Here is a 19934-nt window from a genome sequence, read left to right as displayed (position 1 = left end):
CATGAGAGGGTGACTTTCCACGAGAGACTGCTACCACTTGCTAGGATATAGCAGGCGGTACAAATCTGCACCTCTTTTTGTTGCGGTAAGCACATTAAGTTCTGTTGGATTACCTAAGCTGATTCAACCAATCAGATAGAGGAAATTTGTCAGCCAATAATAGCGAGCCACACACTGATCCCACCGAATAGGGGTTAAAAGACATCTTCCACCTTTACTATACTTAGAGACAAGAAGAAGAAGAACAAGGGATCAAGGATTCCTTACTTTGGCACACATAATTTTGATACGTTGAGATAAACCGTTTAGAGATTGTTACATTCAATCCAACAAGTTCATGGTTGATAACTTGCCTATTACCGTTAGATTCATCCTGCTTATCTAGATTTGTATTAGCGGCGGCATGATCAAAACAAACATAAAGCATCATGTGCATAATAATAAATAATAAAGGCTATAAATGAATCACATCAAGCATGGCACGGAGTGAGATAGACCAGTTACTTCAACGCCTTCAGGAAGCTGAGAGACAACGTGAAGATGCTGAGAGACAACGTGAAGATGCTGAGCGACAACTTAAAGAAGAAAGAAAACGACGTGAAGATGCTGAACAAGAACATGAAAAAGAACAAAAACGGCGTGAAGATGCTGAACAACAACTTAGAAATACCACACTACCTGAGTTCCTTCATGCTTGTCATGAAGAATTATTTCGTGGCCTAAAGGTCCACAAGGATAAGAATTCTTCAACAAAAGGGGACCCGGCAAATGCAGAGCGCAAAATCCGCCCAAATAATATTAGGGAGTGGACAGGTTTTCCACAAGAGCAGATGGAAGTGTGGGGTTACATCATGGATAGTGGCTTTGTCACCGAACGCCATTTCACCTCATTTTCGACATTGAATGACTATGGAAAGGAGGTACAAGACAGGATGCTGAGCTCAGAACTGGACCTAGGTTATTTTGAACGGCATACCGTTGAATCACGTGTCGCTTCAGTTGTCAAGGTGCTATATGCAAATGTGCGACTTCGACGAATCTTCCACCTGCATGGAGACGTGACCTTTGAAAACCATGCTAATACCTTGACGGATGAGTCAAGAATCGTCGAGGATTTGAGCTCTATGAGCTTAACACAGGATCAGCCACGCCGCTCTAGGCGCTTGGCAGCAAAAAAGAGCGGAGGTAAACACTCGGCTACGCCGCCGGAGAGAAGTCGGGCTACGCAGCCAAGGAGTGTCAGGCCTAGAGCAGACCAATTTTGCGTTTACAATAAGGGCTCAGAGCGAAAGGACCCTGCCTTTATTATCGAATATAAGGCACCTCATAAGGTCTCCCTCGCCCATATTAAGGCTGGACTACATGACATGGATGTCGACGAGGTACTTCGCGTGCAAGAGGAGGAATCTCCAGAATACACTTGTCGCCGCGTTATAGCAGCAGTCATTACTCAGGCTTATTCTTATATGATCAAGGGCGGCCTGGAATTTGGTTACGTGTGTACTGGTGAAGCGTTTATATTTCTCCGTGTACCCCATGATGACTTTTCTACCGTATACTACTACTTGTCAGTGCCAGAAGAGGATGTTGGGCAATCAACAGGGTGGAGTGGTAATCTACATGATGATAACCGGCTGCACCTTACTGCAGTGGGCCAGGTATTGGCTTTCACTCTCCGGGCTTTACAAGCGCCGGTACGGGATGCTGCTTGGAAACGCCGCGCAGAAGACAGTCTAGAGACATGGTCTATGATCTACGATGACCTCTTAGATGAAATTTCGGAGTATAATATACCATCTTCCGCCTTCAAATCGCCACCGAGTCAGAACGGATACCTCCGCGTATCTCCTGTTAAAACCAGGTCAATGTCCGCTGCGGTCGCTTCTTGCAATTCTTCACAGCATCAGAGATTATCTAACGACGATGATACCGAGGACGATCCAGATACACCCAGTCGACAGCCACAAAAGCCTCGTGTTCTTCACTCGTCACCTTCATGTTCGTCGCCTTCGAAAACGTCAGAAGGCTCACATACCAAGGGCAAATTTCGGCAGTATTGCACACAACAATGCCTAAGGGACTTGATCATGAAGGGAAATTTAGATATCAAGTGTCCTAACGCTCTGGACCATGGTCAACATCAATTGGGTCTGGGAGCCCTTATGCTTCGATTATATGAGCAGCTCTCTAGCAACAATCCCAATTGCGAGTCCCTGCATATCCATGGAACACGCGGGGCACTTTTCAAAGTAACCCTCTTGCCGCAAGGTTATACCTTTGTGGGGAAAGGTGTGCCGGTCGAGTTTGTGAACTACTTGAAGCATGAAGAGTCTGTGTATTCCCATCTTACCCCAATTCAAGGGGTATATGTGCCAGTAGTACTCGGCAGCCTCGAACTTCGTCAGCCGCTCTCATATGATGGCATTGCAGATATGGTTCATATGATGTTCATGAGCTATACGGGGCAAACGCTAGTAAAGCGGAATGAAACTGACCGCACCCAATTGATTCCAAAAGTCGAGGAATCTTTACAAGCGATTCACCGACTTGGCGTGATCCACCGTGATCCAATAGCTGGAAACATGACCTGGAATGAAGAATGCAGGCAGGTCATGTTCATTGACTTTGAGCGGGCAGCGGTTAAAAACAGACGAAACCCATTAAAGTCCGTATCGCCAAATAAAAAGCGAAAACGAGAGACCAGGATATTGGACAAGCGCTCAAAAACGGGTTTTAATTGCTTTGAGCGTGAAATACAACGTATGAAAAACAACATATGAAATGCAAATTGCAACAAGACACAAAAGAGAGTGTACGGTAAAAAAGTCTTACAGATTAGCTTTTTCTCCGACTCTTGACAGAGTGCCTGGGTCCATCCATGGTGCAGAGACGAACTAGCGATGATTCGATTATTGCGAGGTCCGAGATCTTAGGATACAAATTTCGGGATTTAATTTATATACGATATGGATAAGTTGATGATTCAGTTATAATAGTTTGTCGGAAAGTGACTAGATCTTAAAGAATATCATTTCTGCACATAAGAAAGGCCGAGCGATAAACACAATGGTAGTAAATTCATTACGCCCAGAGGCACCAAGTGTAAAGGGCTCCAATATGCTATTTGTCCTGCATTGCATGGACTGTGGTCATGGCCTCATGATCTCGTGTCAAGAGGAAAAGCTGTATCGGCTGCAAAACCCTTCTAGCCTATACATTATCTCTTGAACACTCCCTTCTTGTCATTATAATCATATTTCTCAAAAGCAATAGCCCATCCCTCCGGGACCAGAGCCTCCCAAGCACTATCCTCAGTGGCAACACGCAAGTTCTCTGGTCTAGATGGAATCCTCAATCTTGTACTGAAAGTTTTCATGTCATTCTCGGTGTAGTTCTGTGAACCTTAGTAGTGATTTACCAAGAGTATTCTCAAAAATGGAGCGCTTAATGCCTCTTGCTGGCGATAACTCCAAACAACAAATGAAGGACTGAAATGTGACCAGGTCAGTAGGGCAGGCGAGTTACTGTTGGCAAAATCCGGCGAGTATCGATTAGTGGTATGTAGGCAAACGAACCTTGTGAAATTGTAAACGTGTTCATTTGAAGCCTTCCTGCCCGTTTCATCCCGACCGGTAAGGGTTTTCCTCCGGGATTTTCGACTTGGGAAGTTTTCAGCTTCAGCTGGACTATGGAATCTAGTTTACTGACGCCCCTCACCACGAGAAGGCTGCTTATATACGGGCTTATACCGTGCTACGTGACCATTTCATCGAAGCAATACGAAGAATACGGAGCAAGCAAGCAGTCACAAGATCTAAACGCTGACCACGAATATACTGTAATTTGGCCAAATTACATAGTTGTGGCTTAGGTCTAGTGCCCGCCGTTACTCCGTACACTGGACAGTGGACAGGATTACTACGTAGTAGACTTCATAAATCTCATCCATGTTTAATGCCAGTGTTACCGCGGCCAGGATAGCCGGGTGAAAGAGAGAACATTGCTCTAAGACTGAGAGATACTCCTACCTGCTGTAGCACCGGAAAATTTTAAGCCTTTAGCCATACCATACGTCTTACAAAGATGGCAGTAATTGCAAAAAATCAACTCTTAAAGGCAACGGGAGGCGCCCAAGCTGGGGTGAAATAGTCACGCTGTGGCCAGTTTGCTACTGAAACGATGAGTCAAATGGGCCCATTATTGAATGGTAACATTGATCCTGTTCCCATTGAGGAAGACACTTGAATGATTAAAAGTTTTCATTATTATTTTTTTTCGATCGACTCCATGGACCGCACTATAGGGCATGGTACTTTTGGAATAGACGACCTCATCCTACAGATTGAACGAGGAGCGAGGTCTAACTGGTTATTTACTGTAATTACGTTGTTTAACGTAGTCATTCGGTCAGCTCCATCAATGCTTCGCCCCACGCGCTTCTTATAATCGAAGGTAATGCCCTAATTACACTAGTTACTATAACAGTTAATTTTTATACGACTTCTTCATGAAGACCGGGCTTCAAATATTGAATATTGGCGTGACGGCGGCGAAGAATTGATGGGGTTGGCTGAATGACCCGTGTTACACGTTAGTGCTCGCCTTCGATCAGTCATTACCTAGCTAGCTGCCTCGTTACCCAATACCATTTGCTGCTTCTTATGAATTGACAATTCATCGACGGCTCACAAGGCTGACGGCACGTCTGCCTTGACTGAGACAGTGATTCTTACAGCAATTATGATAGGTCAGCGAATCAGCGCTGCAGTAAATCGGCCCTCCAATTAATTCTCCATATGCTTCCTAGGCAGACTCTATGTAGGCTTGTGATAGTGGCGTTCGTCACTGCAAATTCAAAACCTCCTTTATCCTAATTGGACAACACTACCAAATTTGAAACATTGAAGGTTACCGGAGTTGTACGATACAGACCTACAAATTACCCTAATTTCGGGCTAGGGGGAAGAAGGCAACGTAAATTCTACTACGTAAGAACAAAAGCGCGACTCGACCAGTTTCGCGTTTTGATTGGAAACGGCGAGTCACAAGCGCTGCGAAAAGTTCTCCAACCCCCCCACTTTCTCATATCATAAAAAACTTAAATACAGGGCACCTACCCTACGTTATTGAACTTATTAAGCGTCACTGCGGTGAAATATCAACACTGATTAGCCTCTACATATATTTTCTCTATTGCGTTTTAAACCAACAAGCATGCACTTTATATCGTGCACTCACTGCCACCACGCAGTCGACTCGGGTAGCCCCGGTAATTCGACTACTGCACATTGTCCTAGTGGAAAATTCATTTGCCCTAGCGAGGTTCAAAATTTCATCTGTCCTTTCTGTGCTTCGGAAAACCCTGACCTAGATGCTCAGGAAGACCATGTTAAGGTTAAGCACAAACTGGAATATCAAGACTGGTGGGAAAGTTTTGGACGATTTTATGAAGAATGGAAACGGCAAAAATAGAATGGTAATGTATGTGCATCTTCTGTTGTTCACCCTAGATTTAGTACTTCACTAACAAGACTATGGTATGGTACAGCGGATGCCATCAGTGCGTGGGTGAGTGGATGGGTGTTTTCGTTTGCCCCTAACCCTCACCAGAGTAATAAGGGCGGATTCGAAACCACCTTATCTTTTACACAGTTTCTCTCATTTATTTCGCTCCAACTTTTCAGACTGTTATCTGAGGCTAGCACGATTAGAGTGGTGTTTTATGATATGGATCTTATGCAGTGATTTGGAATAATGAAGCTATTCCAGCTTTGCAAGCAGAGCTTCCTGTAGCTGAGGGGGTGTGTCAGATAATCTGGTTTTCCAACAAGGCAGAGAGATCGACTGTTCAATCTAAAAGCCATCTTCAGGCATATCTCTGGGCACCTAGATTTCAGCCCAATATTTACCCCTCCTGATAGCTCACAAATCACCCCGCCAAAGGTGTCTATAAAGGACCCGGCTTTGAAACCTGATGGATAGAGAGATACAGAACTGAATATATACAATCTTGCTAGTCACTTCTTTTCTTTGACTTGAGTAAAACAGTAAAACATTTTTCAGGATTGGCCTGGAATAAACCGACTAATCCGACAATAACCTTTGATCACTCCATATTCCATATTATATTTAACCTGGAGAGAGTTTTGATGAGAGGAACTATGTGCCAACTAGAGCCCAGAACTAGATACAGCGTATGAAGGAGAGACAAGAGGGGTTCAGATTGCCTGTACTAATAACATTAAAAACTGCCGTTCAAAAAACGCGTCAAGGGGCTGCAAAGAGGGCAAGCAATTGCCATAAGTGGCTAGCGCCTTCAGGAAGGAGATCTACAACTTGTTCTCCTTTGAAAGTGACATCTGCAAAGCGAGTGCAATTCAATACTGTGTTGTCGGGAGACACCCTAGATACTTAAGTACAAACTATATCTCTACGCGCACGATCTATCTAATATATAACAGAATGAGTCTACTATTCCATTATCTGAAGTAGTTAGCAATGAGGAACTCGATGAAAGTGAAGACAGTGTTGGAGAGGATGATAATTTTCCTCCAGTAGTTATTTCTGGTAGGCCTCTACGTTAGAATATGGCTAATTATATGAATGGTGAATATGACGAGGAGAACCGCTTGCTCCGGGATACACCATTAAGTGAGTCCACACTATTCAATTCATTAGATATTGAGTTAGCCGACAAACCTCTATAACGTGAAGAAGGATTTCAAAAAGCTCAGTGCTAAACGGCGTCTCAAGGTTGCCGAGCACACTCTTCGTGAGGCTCAGGAGGATATCAGTATTGTCGATAAATTCAATCACGAAATTGGCTAGCGCGATTATTCAATTGGTGTCGATCTAACTTAAGGGACTCAGGCTTTTTGGTATCTAGTCTGAGCGTACAGTAGTATGCGCGCCATACTACTGTGCGGCTGTATGGCCTTTACACCTAACAAACCAACAAACTTGGGTGTCAATAATCACGCTCACTACTCAACGAATATACCATTTTCTATATTTTTATATATACCATTCAATTTAGCATCCAATCTTACTTGATACGCGTTTTTAGTAGGTTCCGACCTTTTACGTATGTCTCAATTGCATTTGAAGAAATTCACTTTTTCGCTAACAAATTTAAAGGTGAAGAAATAGATAACGGATCTCTGAGCTACCGTACTTTCTCAGGCGCTTTCCGTAGGCATGCCACTGCGACCAGTGAATCAACCGGTTAGGGCTGATATAGGCGCATTTGCAGTCACATACGGAGATAGCGAAGAGCAGGATGGAAACTTAGATGGGATGCCATCCATGAGAACCAATCCGCAGGGTGATCGCAGAAGAGGAGACAAGAAGCGCAACAGTACAACCGATGGCTCGATTTTCGAATCAAACCACGGTATAGGGCTTGTGGAATTCTTGGACATCTAGCCAATGCTTGGTGGTACATCTTTCCGAAGAACGCTCCGAAAAGTGGTATCCAAAAGGTGTTCAAGAAGGTCGATAAAAACCTCAAGGGAGATAACAAACCTACAGAAGGGATTGCAAGGGTCAAGAACCCAAAAGCCTCAAATTATGATGACAAGGAAGCTAATGAATGACTAGTGCGGAAGGTGGGAAATTGTCCTGCTAAATTTCTGATAATAAACGGAAGCACGTTTCATACCGCAGAGACGAGTGCAGCCTTTAATGCTTCCGAATATCCACTTAAAATTCAACGCTGCTCGATGGTACCACATAACGAACGAACGACCGGAGGGGCTTGATCAATTATCGACGAGCCCCCGAGGGAGATTTTGTATGGGCCGGGGACATGCAAGTGGCAGTTCTTGGGTACGACAATCGAGTTGTAAATGGAGGGGAGGATTTAGAGTGGTTCCTAGTGATCCAAATCATATGAAATCGTTAGCAGAGATTGATATGGTTCAGCCAAGCGTCATATATTGACAAAATCGCCAACTTGGCCGACAAACGAGGTACATACCACACTCCAATGGAGAAGAAAGAGCTTTTCCCGTACCAGCAAATTGCATCAAAATCCTCAATCCACAAGTTCCAGATAGAAGTGGGTTCTCTTATGTACGCTGCATTAAGTACAAGAGTCGATATAGCATTTGCAGTATCCCGCCTTTCAAGATTCTTGACAAATCCCGGTCCTGAGCATCATGAGGCCTCGGATCGAGTATTATGCTATTTTAAACAATATCGATCTCGAGCACTGCAACTAGGGGGTGCAGATACGTTTGTAGAAGCGAGCGATGTATCCTTTGAGGATAATACTCTAGACCGGAAGAGTTCTCAAGCATATGTGATGTATCTATTTGGAGGAGCGGGGCTACTATATGTGCCTGCCCTCGATGTACGTGAGTTGCACATGCTGGCCGGAGTGCCAGGATGCCCAGGTCCTAGCACCTGTTTCCGGGCTTCGATCACCTACACTGCAGCTCAGCATGAACAACTTCTCATTAACATACCAGAATCAAGGACGATGAAAGGAAGCAGAAAAGCTAGGTGTGCAGGTGATTGAAGCCTGGAAACAGGTGCTAGGACCTGGGCATCCTGACACTCCGGCCAGCATGTGCAATCTTGCCTTTACTTGGAAATTACAAGGAAATATGCAAGCCGCCTTTGCTCTGATGGGACGAATGCTTTGAACTCCAGACCAAAGCCCTGAGCCCTAATCACCCAGGCACTACATCCTTCTCCCACACACTCAGCTCCTGGGAAGCAGTAGACTCCGGCAGTTAGCGCTTTGGATGAATCTGTCAAATAATCCGCATCTCAAACAAGGCAGAGAGATTGGATTTTCGATCTTACAGGTCTAAAAATGCACCTTAGGGTATATATCTAGACATCTAGATTTAAGCCCAATGTTTACTCTCATGATAGCTCACACAAATCACCCCGCCAAAGATGTTTATAAATTCCCAGCTTTGGAGCCTGATGGATAGAGAGAGACAACTGAATAAATACAATCTTCCTAGTCACTTCTTTTCTTGGTAAATCACTGTTCAGGAGTGGCCTGGAGTTAACCAGCAATCCGACACCAATCTTGTTCTCTATATCGCCTCCTTTGCGACTGAGCGATCAGTTCAGATCCGACTTGATGGAGAAACCGGTCCTTTAACAGACATCGCCTGTGCTCTACCACAAGGCTCCCCAATCTCTGGAATTCTCTTCATGCTCTACATAGCGCCTCTATTCCGTCCAGGCAACCCAAGGACCAGATTTGGCTACGCGGATGACGCAACTGACTTGGCGACCTCCCCGTCTCTTGCTACTGACTGCAAAACATTATCAGACTCTCTTTAAGAAGCTCTTGACTGGGGCGCTGCTGAAGGCATTACATTTGCGCCAGATAAATATGAGCTTCATTTTTCCCGACATAGCAGACCAGGACTCTTTGGTACGCTTTCAGTGACAGCTGGATCTATTATAATCTCAGAAAGCACTGCACACTCATATCTACGTTGGTTAGGAATAGGAATTCTTCAAGTTACTACTACTACTACATCTTTGCTGCACCTTTTCAACGCACCATTCAAGAAGATTATCAAATCTGTTGGTTGCTTCGTGCAATCGAGATGCCTGGCACTGGTATGCAGCAAGGAGAGGTCACGTATGGCTTACACGTGACCTCGTCAAGCAAGGACTATATAGACCGCGTCGGGGCCTCTTAAGACAGATAGAGAACACAGAACCGAAGAACTACCTATTGAGATTGACTTAAGTGTTTCATACGTACGTATATGCACCTTAGTGCACCCACAAAATCCTTGATCCGGGTTAGTCTCGTACGACTTCCAATGACGTTGTATAAAGGCTTTCAGGTCAGCAAAGATCTCCTCGATAGGATTCAAATCTGTAGTGTATGGGGGTAAATATACAAGTTTGACGCCTAATTTTAAACACGTCGCTTCGATATTTTCAGAATGGTGGAGAAAGGCATTATCCATAACAATGCCGACTTCAGTTCTAGCCGCTCCGTAAATAATGAAATAGCTCCTCAATGAAATATTTCAAGAATGTGCGCATCAGTTGAGTTTTGAGGATATAAAGACATGACAACTCATGCTGAGCATAAGCTGGAATGATTGATAAGGCTGATCGCAATGAAAGTTGGCTACTTGACTAAGAAATTATTAATTTTTCTCACAATGTGATGAAAATTACACTCAGCATCCAAAGTATCCTCAGATTTGAAGGACCAAAAGCGCAGCTCTTGCAATGAGGGAGTAGAGTTTCTAGAGCAGATGCATCAATAAAATCATACTGCCGCAGTTCATCGATTGAAAACCTAATTCTGGCGCTAGCACGAGACCCTATTTCTATTCAGACCTTTTATCCTTCGATATCAATAAATCAGATTCGTATAATAACTCTGAAAGATATAGATCATTCTGGAACAGACTTGACCAAGGTTATATATTTAAAAACCTCTGGTAACTATTACCCCCTTTAATCAATCCGCACTCAGTTTTCGTCGTTTTACATTACCTTGTCTCTCCTGGTTCAAAGTATCAAGGAAAAACTGATATTCCAAGGCCTCCAGAGCAGAATGCCTTGCTTTAGGGCTCCAGTTCAACATATCCGCGATAAGAGAAAGCACTGGCATGGTCGTTTCGCTTTTTGCATTCTGTCTCAAAGATTGCACAAAACAGCGGTGATGTTTTTTATACTCGTCAAGCCTTGGATTCTTGTCTGCGCGCCATGGATTGACAGATAATGGCCAGGGATGGGAACCCAGGAAAATTTCACAACCAACAGCACTTGCCCAAATGTCGACCTTTCCATTATAGTCCGTACTCTCCATTTCTGGCGCAATGTAGTGGACCGTTCCTGTTCGACCGGTGAAGGGGCAATGATACCAGTATGACTATCGAGCTTGCCAACTGCACCAAGATCTAGAATTGACACATGAAGAGGATTGAGGTCGATCCCAATGTTAACTAGCTTGATGTCTCGGTGAACTAGGTGGTGTGAATGTAACCACTGTAAGACTTGGAGGAGTTGTCTAAAAGCAATAACCCAAGTCGACCTTTTGACAGTATTTTTAGGGTTTGTAAGATCTCTAATGATACCTTGCACAAGAGGGGTATAGAGGATCCCGCGATTTCTCTTACTAGGAGGGAGACGGAGGAATGGAAAGGCATTCCTCGATTCTTTTCCCTGAACCTGATCGTTGTCTCCCTAAAGGAGCTTTTAAATCTGCGAGACATGTCTCCTATTGGCTGGAAGACACCATACTCACATATCGGCTAATGTGTCGCGTCAGATCAGTGTAGTTCATCCACTTCTTCCCACACAAAAGACACTTGTGTTCGAACACCATTTTCAACCATGTCGCAGATATGAATACTAGGACGAAATGACCGGGACGGCGGGACTCAAGGATGCTAACGGAAAGAGTTTGACTCTTAAGAGAGATTTGATTTCTCTGGTGTGATCTAGATCTCGCTGCGACGCTTGACAGGCAGTAACCCTACGATCATTTCCCCACTGTACTCATTCTTAGCAGCTGTCTGGACTATATCTGGTGTGATCTGGATCTTACTGCCACGTTCATCAAGTAGTAATCTCATAACCATTTCTTCAGTGACCTCGTTCGTAGCAGCTGCCTGGACTATATCTGGTGTGATCCGGATCTCACTACTATGCTTCCGCTTAGAACAGACAGTTACTGTAGAGAAATGATTATAAGGTTACTGCCTGGCAATCTGTCCCCCCCTAAGAAGCCAGATCACACCAGATATAGTCCAAGCAGCTGTTAAGAATAAGGATAGTGGAGAGATGATTATAAGATTACTACTCGACAAGCGTGGAAGTGAGACTTAAACCATACCAGAGGTGGACCAGGCAGCTGCTTAGAACAGGTGTTGTGATAGAAAAGTCTTGAAATTACCATTTAACCAGCGTCGTGCCTTTGTATCTCAGTAAACACTATAGAAGTCGGAGAAGAACAGTATTTCTTAAGTTTGGCGACCATTACTGGGATTTGTTGAATCTGTATATGATGTCGCCATTCGACTCCCTTAACTGAGAATGACAGATATTTCACTACTTTTGACCACGTTTCTGCTAGACGTCTAGGCAGCTGAGTAAAATGCTATATATACCAATTATCACTAGTACTAGTTGCATGCGACTAAGTTCTTAATAATACGATACTGTCAATTAATTTCGTCGACCTAAAGACACCATAAAGATCAATTTCGCTTGATTGTAGGTTGATCTAGCGTGCTGGATCTAGGAAACGGAATGGGAAGCTGTATTCTATGTCATCGGGATAGGGATAGTAATCTCAAGTATCCCTGGGTCCTATTGCGTCCGATCGTTTTGCTCTCAATCCTTGTGCAAAAATGTCCTTCTATGCTCTACTAGGGTTGGTCCTGACCATGAGTTCTTAGCTTGAAAACACATTAGGGGTTGAAAAGCAATCTGTAGTACATCTGAAGGATTTCTAGCCTGACTGTAGATATTTTTGTTGAACATTTTGTGCGCGCGGCTGCTTATCTCGGATTCATGTAGGTGTGGTTTCCATTACATGCGATAATATTGACACCAGCTGCCCTCCCTCTGGGACTCGCTCGTATGCAAGAAGAATTTCCCGTTGTCACCTTAAGTCGTCATGAGTAGTGCATGCATCTCACTGACTTGTCTCTTCGCTTCCATCACCGAGCTCCTTCAATTTTTTTTAGAAAGCTCTCCGCCGAAAGAACGAAGGCGATAGAGTCCGAACTCATATAGCCAATTATATACCCGTATATCATTTTTGTAGCAGGATCTCGGAGGAATTTGCCCATGTCCATCTCATCAAACCTATGAGAGGTGTGCGACGATAAATAGAAAGAAAATACAGGTTGAGTTACATCTGCATGTTTTAACTTCACACAGAACTCCCTGTCAGAAAATCGTCCCGTCCAAGGTTTTGAGCCGTTGCACGTCTCAACATTGACACTTTTATTGTTACAAACAGATTTGATATTCTCTGCCGTTGGGAAGATCGGATAGTGCTAGAGTTTCGTTCTCGCTCGTTTGAATTAGGCAGCAGCCCATGTCTTTTAAGAGGACATGTGGCCTGCTGATCGTCAAAGGAAGCTCTAACAGGCTTATTAGGACGAAATAATATTTCTCATTGGCGTAGTTGACAAGACCGCGGATTTGCGAAATGATTTCCGGAGTGATATTCGCTAGCGTACTCATGGCTAATATGGAAAGAACTAAAATGAAGAGAAGTCAAAGTGACAAAGAAGTTGAATGGTAAAACTTTGAGGAGTTCCACAAAAAAAAAAAAAATAGAAAGAAAAAAAGACCAGAAGGAGAGGTCAAAAGGGAAGATCAATGAAGGAATGTTAGAAGTATATGACATTCGAAACCTGGACACAATGCTGTTGTGATATGGAGATGATGAGAGTCAGGAGAATGATAGACAACGGGACGATGGAGATGAGCATTGAAGGGGTTTATATGTTAGAAGAGAAGCAGTGCCAGACCTAGTACGTACAGACACTCGAACAGATCCCTATGGGCATCGTTTTCTGTGAAATGGTGGGAATTTTGAAAGGCGGACTCAGCTATACTATGTGTACAGCTCGAAGATGTTGCAGAGCCCAATCATGTTGGAGAAGCAGCTATGGTTTGGCTGTAAAGTTGGATTTGGTCTCCTGTAGCATAAGAAAATCACTCCAGTGGTGATGATGGCGAGTCAGGTACATGTACTGTGTTCAGGTGAGGCGGAATGTGTACATCGCCCTACTTCACCAACCCAAAATTCAAGTGATTGAGCGACTCACAATCTAGCCTCTGTGATATACAAGGCTATCCTTGTACCGGTAAAATGTAGAAGCTAATAAGTCAACTACTTGATGGCGGACCCAGTAGAATATGCAGATGACCGGTCAAAGAAAATGCAATGATTGATGGCAGGGGTTCGTTGACCGCGCAAAATTAGACTAAGTACTAACCTGATCCATATTCCCCCTCTTACGTGCTCGTCGACTACTTGTGACGATGACGTTTGTCACTCCAGCTGCTTGGCCAACAACGGAGTCAGCGACAGCGTCCCTCAAGTAGTAAACGATTTAGTACTCTGTAAATTCTTGGATGGTATGACATTACTATGTAGTGTGATGACTCTGTGGGAACCTAAATATTTCATTGTATGATACCGTAGCGCAGACTATACTAGCAAGTGGTTGTAAGATGGCCGTGGTGCGCTGGAAACACGCTTATGCAGCCAACTTTCAAGCCGCTTCTTGCCAGCCAGAAATACTATCAACCCCTTAGTGGGGCCTCGTGTTTGGTCGAACGGTATATTTTCCGATTCTCGCTTCTTAACTGTAAAATCAGAGGCAAGCTATAGACTACGGACTAATTGATCGTTGAGTTTCACTTTCCATCTACGAAAATAATGTCAATACTCACCATAATCTATCAAACAGAGGTAAATGTAGGTATTTCTAGGTCGCTAACGGTATTCACTCAAACATTAACTGGGAAATTTGAAGCTAGGAAGATCCAGTCGTAGCGGATACGGAGTACGAAGCACAATAAACTCGGAAGAGCCTCTCACCTTGATAGGGGAGCGTGCGCACATTATAATACAGGGGGAAGTCATTGGTGTAAAGTAGAAATACCGAATGGAGATTGACCCAATGCATACCTAAAATTGGAAATGTTACCGGTCTCTGCACGATGAAGAGATACTGAGAGGGTAAATAACGTTAGTACGTGTTAGAATATCGCAAGATCTACCACATGGAATAAGGACATCTCGATAAACCCAGAGACAAGTCATCCCTCTATTTTGGGCTAACCAGAGGCCTCCGTATACTATGCCTCACTTTTCAGGAAACGTCAAATGTGATGTATCATAGTTTAGACCACGTAGAATGTGCCGGGAACTGAGGTCAATTCCCGTGCCGAAGCCCATACTGTGGTATTAACAAAGCCATTTTGCGGTATGGGAGAACTGAACACATAAATCTTGCTAGTCACTTTCAGGATTAGCCTGAGGTAGACCCACCAATCCGACAGTATAGTGGAGAAAAGAAGGTTGTGGGAATAATCCAAGCCCACTTCTCATATAAACACGCACCATATCTTCGTAGTATGCTTGAAGTATTTTTACCGTCTGCATAGTAATTACTAGCGAAGATACATGGCTCCTCAACGAGTCAACATCATCAATTATCTCAGAATGCATCTTCGGACCTGTTGCTAGCTAACGTATGAGCAAGCTGCTCGGTATATAGATTCGGTTAGCATGTCGGGCTTCTAAAAAGAGGAATTGTAGACTATTATTCTTCGAATTTGAGGATATTGATAGAGTTTCTAAGTATTACGGTTCTTCCCAATAGAATATAGTCAAGATCAGAAAGTCAAATATAATTATATATTAAACGGTCTAGCAGCAGTGATAACTACTTATGATATTGTGGATCTCCTTTCGTCCCTAACTTATGGCTCATATCTAATGTTCTATACATTGCAATAGTATGGCGAATACAACTATCATATCCTCTCTTAGAATATGGAGAAATCATGGTTGGAATAAAGACAATGCGACGTGATTCAGCCATCGTTTTTATCATCCATAGAGGCGACTAAGTTGGCCTTTCAAGAACCTTCCATTCCGGCCACGAGGCCGTCGCATAGCATGGTTGTGCCGTGATTCGTGTAGATATGGTTTGCGGCCTTTTGATGTGAGTCGCAACTGTTCCTCGAGTGCCTGTCGCGCAACACGTCGTTTCAAAATCCGATGAAACTGCTTTGCATTCACGTACACCGGCGACTTCTCCCGCGTGTCACCTGCAACTACTTCACCACCGGCTGGGTTCTGTTGAACTTGAGTCGGAAGAGGCGGAGGCCCCATTGGAGGAACACCGGGTCGGACATAATTGACAATAGGTTGCGTGTTTGGTAGGTGCGGGTTACCAACATGGCTTATCTGTTGAATTTGTTGCAACTGGGTATTTTGCGACATTTGTACTTGAGGCGTAGGAGGATTTTGTCCGGAGATTTGGTGAGGAGATTAGAGACCTCGCTCATTCTTTTCTTGAGCTCCATCCGTTTGTGGTGAGCGACAGGATCCTTGCGGCGTGGAACAGAACTGATGAGGTGAAATACCGTATTGTTGCACGAAGTCCATCTGTTCGTTATGACCGTATCTAGTGAATATCGGAGACTCTTGATCTTGAGATGAGCTGGCAGTTCTGGGGGTTTGATATGTGGGAAGCGTATGAGCATGTTGGCCATGTGGTGGCTGGTATTGCGGAGAGTACCTCATGTTGTTAATGTAACTGAATGGGAATTAATATATATAGTGACGAGGGCACTGCTCTAAGTACCTTCTGTCGCACACGAAGCACTTCGCGCCACTATAGGATGGGATTTGAAGCACCCCGCGTATGCAATATAAACAAAACAATTTAATGATTAGGGCAAGGATAATGGGATAAGACGTGATAAAATGAGATGATATAAGCTGCGCGGAGGTGACAGCGAGACTGGACCGGTTGTTATAAGGCAGCGAATCTGTGTGAAAAGACTGGGTGTTATGAAACAAGATTCGAAAGCCACAAGGCTGATTAGGCGACTTGGTTCGACCAACCAACTACCTAATGTTGCCTGTAGCCACTAATAATTAGTGTTAGTACTCTATATGGAGTCTTTGACTTCGAAAGTCTGATCCTACTTTTAAACCCTCCGCCGAGTTGGGTTAAACTACTTTTAGAGAAACTCCAGGAGAGCTCTACTTCGCTATATCATACATGGTATTGTACCAGATATATATATGAGCATTCTGCTTCCATATGTGTCCTATTGTCAAAAAGTTTTGAGTTCTTCCAGAGCTGTCTGGACGGTTGCTAACGTAGTAATATCTTCCACCACTTCTCCGACATCCACAAGACTACCAATAAAATCACAGAGCTGGTGGATACTATAGACCCAACTGAATCTGACCCTTGTACAGTTCTTGGGAAGTGACTTTGCAGACAGGTCCAATATAATTCTACATAATTTTGGAAGACTTTTAATCGACACTCGACGTACCCTGGAGCTCATATTACGAATACGACTATATACGTCGACTGATGCGCTGTTTGAGAAATTATAACATGCAAACCAATTTCTAGAACCTAGGATAGAGAGTTGGACTAATTTATGAACACCATCTAGTGTCTCTTGGTCGCAGGGGTTGACAAACAATTGTGCTGTTATCTTGCAATCAAGTGTATTCCCAGTCACTGTGACGACCCTGGAAATGATGCGGCTGAAGCCAAGGCAGCCAGCCCTGATAAACATATCCCTTCTGTCGGTTGGCCTTACGCGAGGAATTACCCTCAAGTCAGGTTCTCCTTTTTAAGCTTTGTCGCCATTGGAAACGAAGACCTGGGTTGTTCCATCTCGGCAGTGTAAGCGCCGTTTCGGGCTTAACGGGTCTTCTGTACCTACCAATTTCATTCTTCTTATACCGCTCTTCAGTCTTTCTCACACGGAATATCTCGTCTAAAATCAAAGTTCGTCTTCTAGCTTGCTCCGCGGGAGAGGCTTGATTTTTGGCGCCATCGGAGGCTTTTTCGAACATCGCCGCAGTGGTTCCTATAGGAAGTAGGTTCTGAAGAAGATGGACGAGTAGCTCTATAAGAGCTTCGTTGTCTGTATTAGTACATTAGTGATTAGGAGTCTGCAAAATAATGATCCTTACACTCTTTCATGATATCGTCAGGTCCTTCGTGCTTGATATCTTGGGGCCACCACTCTGGCCTGGACTTCTGGGATTCCTCTCCCTGGAACATTACTGCTTCCTTTCCACTATTGCAAGGCCGATTCGCCTGCTCATAGGTTGCAAAGCTTTCCACGAAGATTTCAGCCAGTGAGCGGCAGTCGCTTGTTTGTAGTTGTCTGAAAGCACTTTTATAGTATGCAGTGACCTCCTTCGTATTGCCGATCTCTAAGGAGCTCGGCTCTGAGTATTCACAGGCGCCCGTAACATTGATAACCAGCCTGTTTTTGCGATACGTAGCCCTACCCTTTGTTGATCCCCCGTGACCCATATGCGGGTAAAGCGAGGGATTGTGCCTGTCCAACGAAAAACTCTGAGAAGTCTCTAATGCACTCAGCTCAAGAGTGCCGAAAGGATCAAGTTGAGTATCCGGTAGTTGTTCTGCTGGCATCGACAAAGATTTCATATTTATTCTGATTCATTCAGAAGGTAGAATAGATTCTGCAAAATAGTCATATGTAATTCTGTCGATGATGGCAGCTAAACAGCACATTGTAATAATATTGTAAAAAAAGAAAAACAAACACACACCCCGCATATAAGTAAGAACTTGTAAGCTTGACAAAGCGTCAGATCGGGGACAAGAACTTGAGTAGATTCTGCCTCCGATAATGTAATTTATCTATTTGATTAGGAAGCTTTTGGTTTGGGCCCACTTTTGTGAGAGCTTCCTATCAAATCATACACATTGAATCTGAGACAGAATCTACATACTGTGTTGCCTGATCTAGAAATCCATTCCCCCTTTGCATGACGAGGCTAGCTGACATTACAATCAAGAGCGAGATCTGTTCTGCTTTTTGGGCCAAACAGGATATAATGAATTGGTTTTTAATGTTTAGTTCATCAAGGACGGTCTACTGCATCCTGCACTTGCCAAACCCTGGCTAGCCATCAATTCGCGATGCAGATTCTACTTCGTCTGAAAATTAGGGCAGCATAAAAACTCTGGGAAGGCGAAACCATAGGCGAGACCACTGGCGAATAGAGTAAAGAGCAGACAGGATTGGCTAAACTTATATAGAAGAATACCTATGATTGGTCCATTCCGTATAGGGAATTCTTTAGCCTTATCGGCGATGGGCTTAGCTCACTACATGGCATTTTCTAGCCCTAGCTCTCCTGGAGTTCACATAGTGTCTCCGACCATCCTTCATTACAGCTTGGCAAGATATGAAAGAGGACAGATTATCTTACACGCCGCCTTTGATCCAAATATATATTAAACGCCCGGCCAGGCCCCATGCTGCGATTCTGCGAAGTATACAACACGAATAATGAGGCAGGGGTATTTGTGATTTCTTTTTCTCTCTTATCTCTCTTAAAAAGCCGAATGACTCCGGTAACATACCTTTGAGGCACTATATTTACTTTCATACGTCGTATCAGTATTTTGGTTGGAAGCACTCTGTAGATACCGCAACTTCTGATAAAAGTGGGGTCAGACATACTATTACGTGTAAAAGTCTAGCGCTACACTGGGGTATTTGTTGCCCCTATCCAGATTAAGTTTAGCGTACTACTTGCCCTGTACAGAGTACTTCTCTTAGATATAGTAGCATTCACTTTGGTTCGGCTATTCTGCACTAGAAACCTATCTTCCATGTACGGCATCACAAACGGAGCTGCTATATCGTGGTATGCTAGCCTGGCCATCTGGATGGGAATACTGGTGTATTTTATAGAATCGGTACGTGTGATAGAGTTAGACTAGTTATGCATTGGCTTTGATTTGTATCTGCGCTGCAATATCGTGCAGTGATTAGTTGAGACAAGGCAGGTCTGACAGTGCTCTACGATATACTATCCCTGAGCCATCTAGGTGTTGGAGCGTGATGGACCTCAGTGGGGCCATATTTATGACCCACAAGTACTCAACTGTGGATCACAAAGCTTTTAACGTTATTGGGTGTCATTGGGCCGAAGAGGGGCGGGTTGCGGGAATAACTATCAAGTCAATCCAGATTAACAACCCACTGGAACTCTTTCGTATCGTATCTCTGGTCACGAAGGATAAATGCAAATGTCGTGATCAACGAAAATGACAGCTAGAACAGGGCGATGCAGGAGTTGCAGGGGTTGCTGTGGAAGAAGTTCGAGCTATGCGCGGTTCTGCAAAATTCTGCCAGGGGTTAATTGGTGGAATCGTAAT

The 19934-nt window shown here is 43.9% G+C and overlaps 5 protein-coding genes across 5 annotated transcripts, besides 4 other annotated features; 2 read left to right on the top strand and 3 right to left on the bottom strand.

Annotated features, from left to right (window-relative positions):
• Positions 1-476: 476 nt before the first annotated feature.
• TSTA_109010 (uncharacterized protein) lies at positions 477-2780 on the top strand (the record flags this gene model as incomplete). The annotated part of the gene is made up of 1 exon (XM_002488431.1): positions 477-2780. The coding sequence occupies one exon, from the start codon at positions 477-479 to the stop codon at positions 2778-2780; it is 2304 nt and encodes a 767-aa protein (XP_002488476.1).
• Positions 2781-7197: 4417 nt separating this feature from the next.
• Positions 7198-8521, top strand: TSTA_109000 (uncharacterized protein; the record flags this gene model as incomplete). The annotated part of the gene is made up of 4 exons (XM_002488430.1): positions 7198-7393; positions 7426-7544; positions 7678-7898; positions 7924-8521. The coding sequence occupies 4 exons, from the start codon at positions 7198-7200 to the stop codon at positions 8519-8521; spliced, it is 1134 nt and encodes a 377-aa protein (XP_002488475.1).
• Positions 7856-8326: a mobile genetic element.
• Positions 8522-9024: 503 nt separating the features above from the next.
• Positions 9025-9477: a mobile genetic element.
• Positions 9478-9764: 287 nt separating this feature from the next.
• Positions 9765-9956: a mobile genetic element.
• Positions 9810-9956: a mobile genetic element.
• A 500-nt stretch (positions 9957-10456) lies between these two features.
• TSTA_108990 (serine/threonine protein kinase, putative) lies at positions 10457-11980 on the bottom strand (the record flags this gene model as incomplete). The annotated part of the gene is made up of 5 exons (XM_002488429.1): positions 10457-10833; positions 10863-11184; positions 11246-11390; positions 11476-11674; positions 11956-11980. 5 exons carry the CDS (start codon positions 11978-11980, stop codon positions 10457-10459), a joined length of 1068 nt encoding a protein of 355 aa, XP_002488474.1.
• A 3603-nt stretch (positions 11981-15583) lies between these two features.
• On the bottom strand, positions 15584-16242 carry TSTA_108980 (transcription factor nf-Y alpha, putative; the record flags this gene model as incomplete). The annotated part of the gene is made up of 2 exons (XM_002488428.1): positions 15584-15943; positions 16036-16242. 2 exons carry the CDS (start codon positions 16240-16242, stop codon positions 15584-15586), a joined length of 567 nt encoding a protein of 188 aa, XP_002488473.1.
• Positions 16243-17328: 1086 nt separating this feature from the next.
• Positions 17329-18205, bottom strand: TSTA_108970 (uncharacterized protein). The gene is made up of 3 exons (XM_002488427.1): positions 17705-18205; positions 17452-17646; positions 17329-17402 (listed from the first exon to the last, which is right to left on the bottom strand). Exons 1-3 carry the CDS (start codon positions 18186-18188, stop codon positions 17359-17361), a joined length of 723 nt encoding a protein of 240 aa, XP_002488472.1. The 5' UTR covers positions 18189-18205; the 3' UTR covers positions 17329-17358.
• Positions 18206-19934: the final 1729 nt, after the last annotated feature.

Source organism: Talaromyces stipitatus, genomic scaffold (assembly GCF_000003125.1).
Source record: "Talaromyces stipitatus ATCC 10500 scf_1105507295491 genomic scaffold, whole genome shotgun sequence".
Taxonomy (NCBI): domain Eukaryota; kingdom Fungi; phylum Ascomycota; class Eurotiomycetes; order Eurotiales; family Trichocomaceae; genus Talaromyces; species Talaromyces stipitatus.
Note: the sequence above shows the minus strand (reverse complement) of the source record. Positions and strands in the feature narration are given on the sequence as shown.

Coding starts and splice junctions, on each gene's coding strand:
- TSTA_108970 (XM_002488427.1), bottom strand. CDS start 18,188: ATGAAATCTTTGTCGATGCCAGCAGAACAACTACCGGATACTCAACTT. Junction 17,647..17,704: donor TGACGATATCATGAAAGAGT/GTAAGGATCATT, acceptor CAGACAACGAAG/CTCTTATAGAGCTACTCGTC. Junction 17,403..17,451: donor GTATAAGAAGAATGAAATTG/GTAGGTACAGAA, acceptor TACACTGCCGAG/ATGGAACAACCCAGGTCTTC.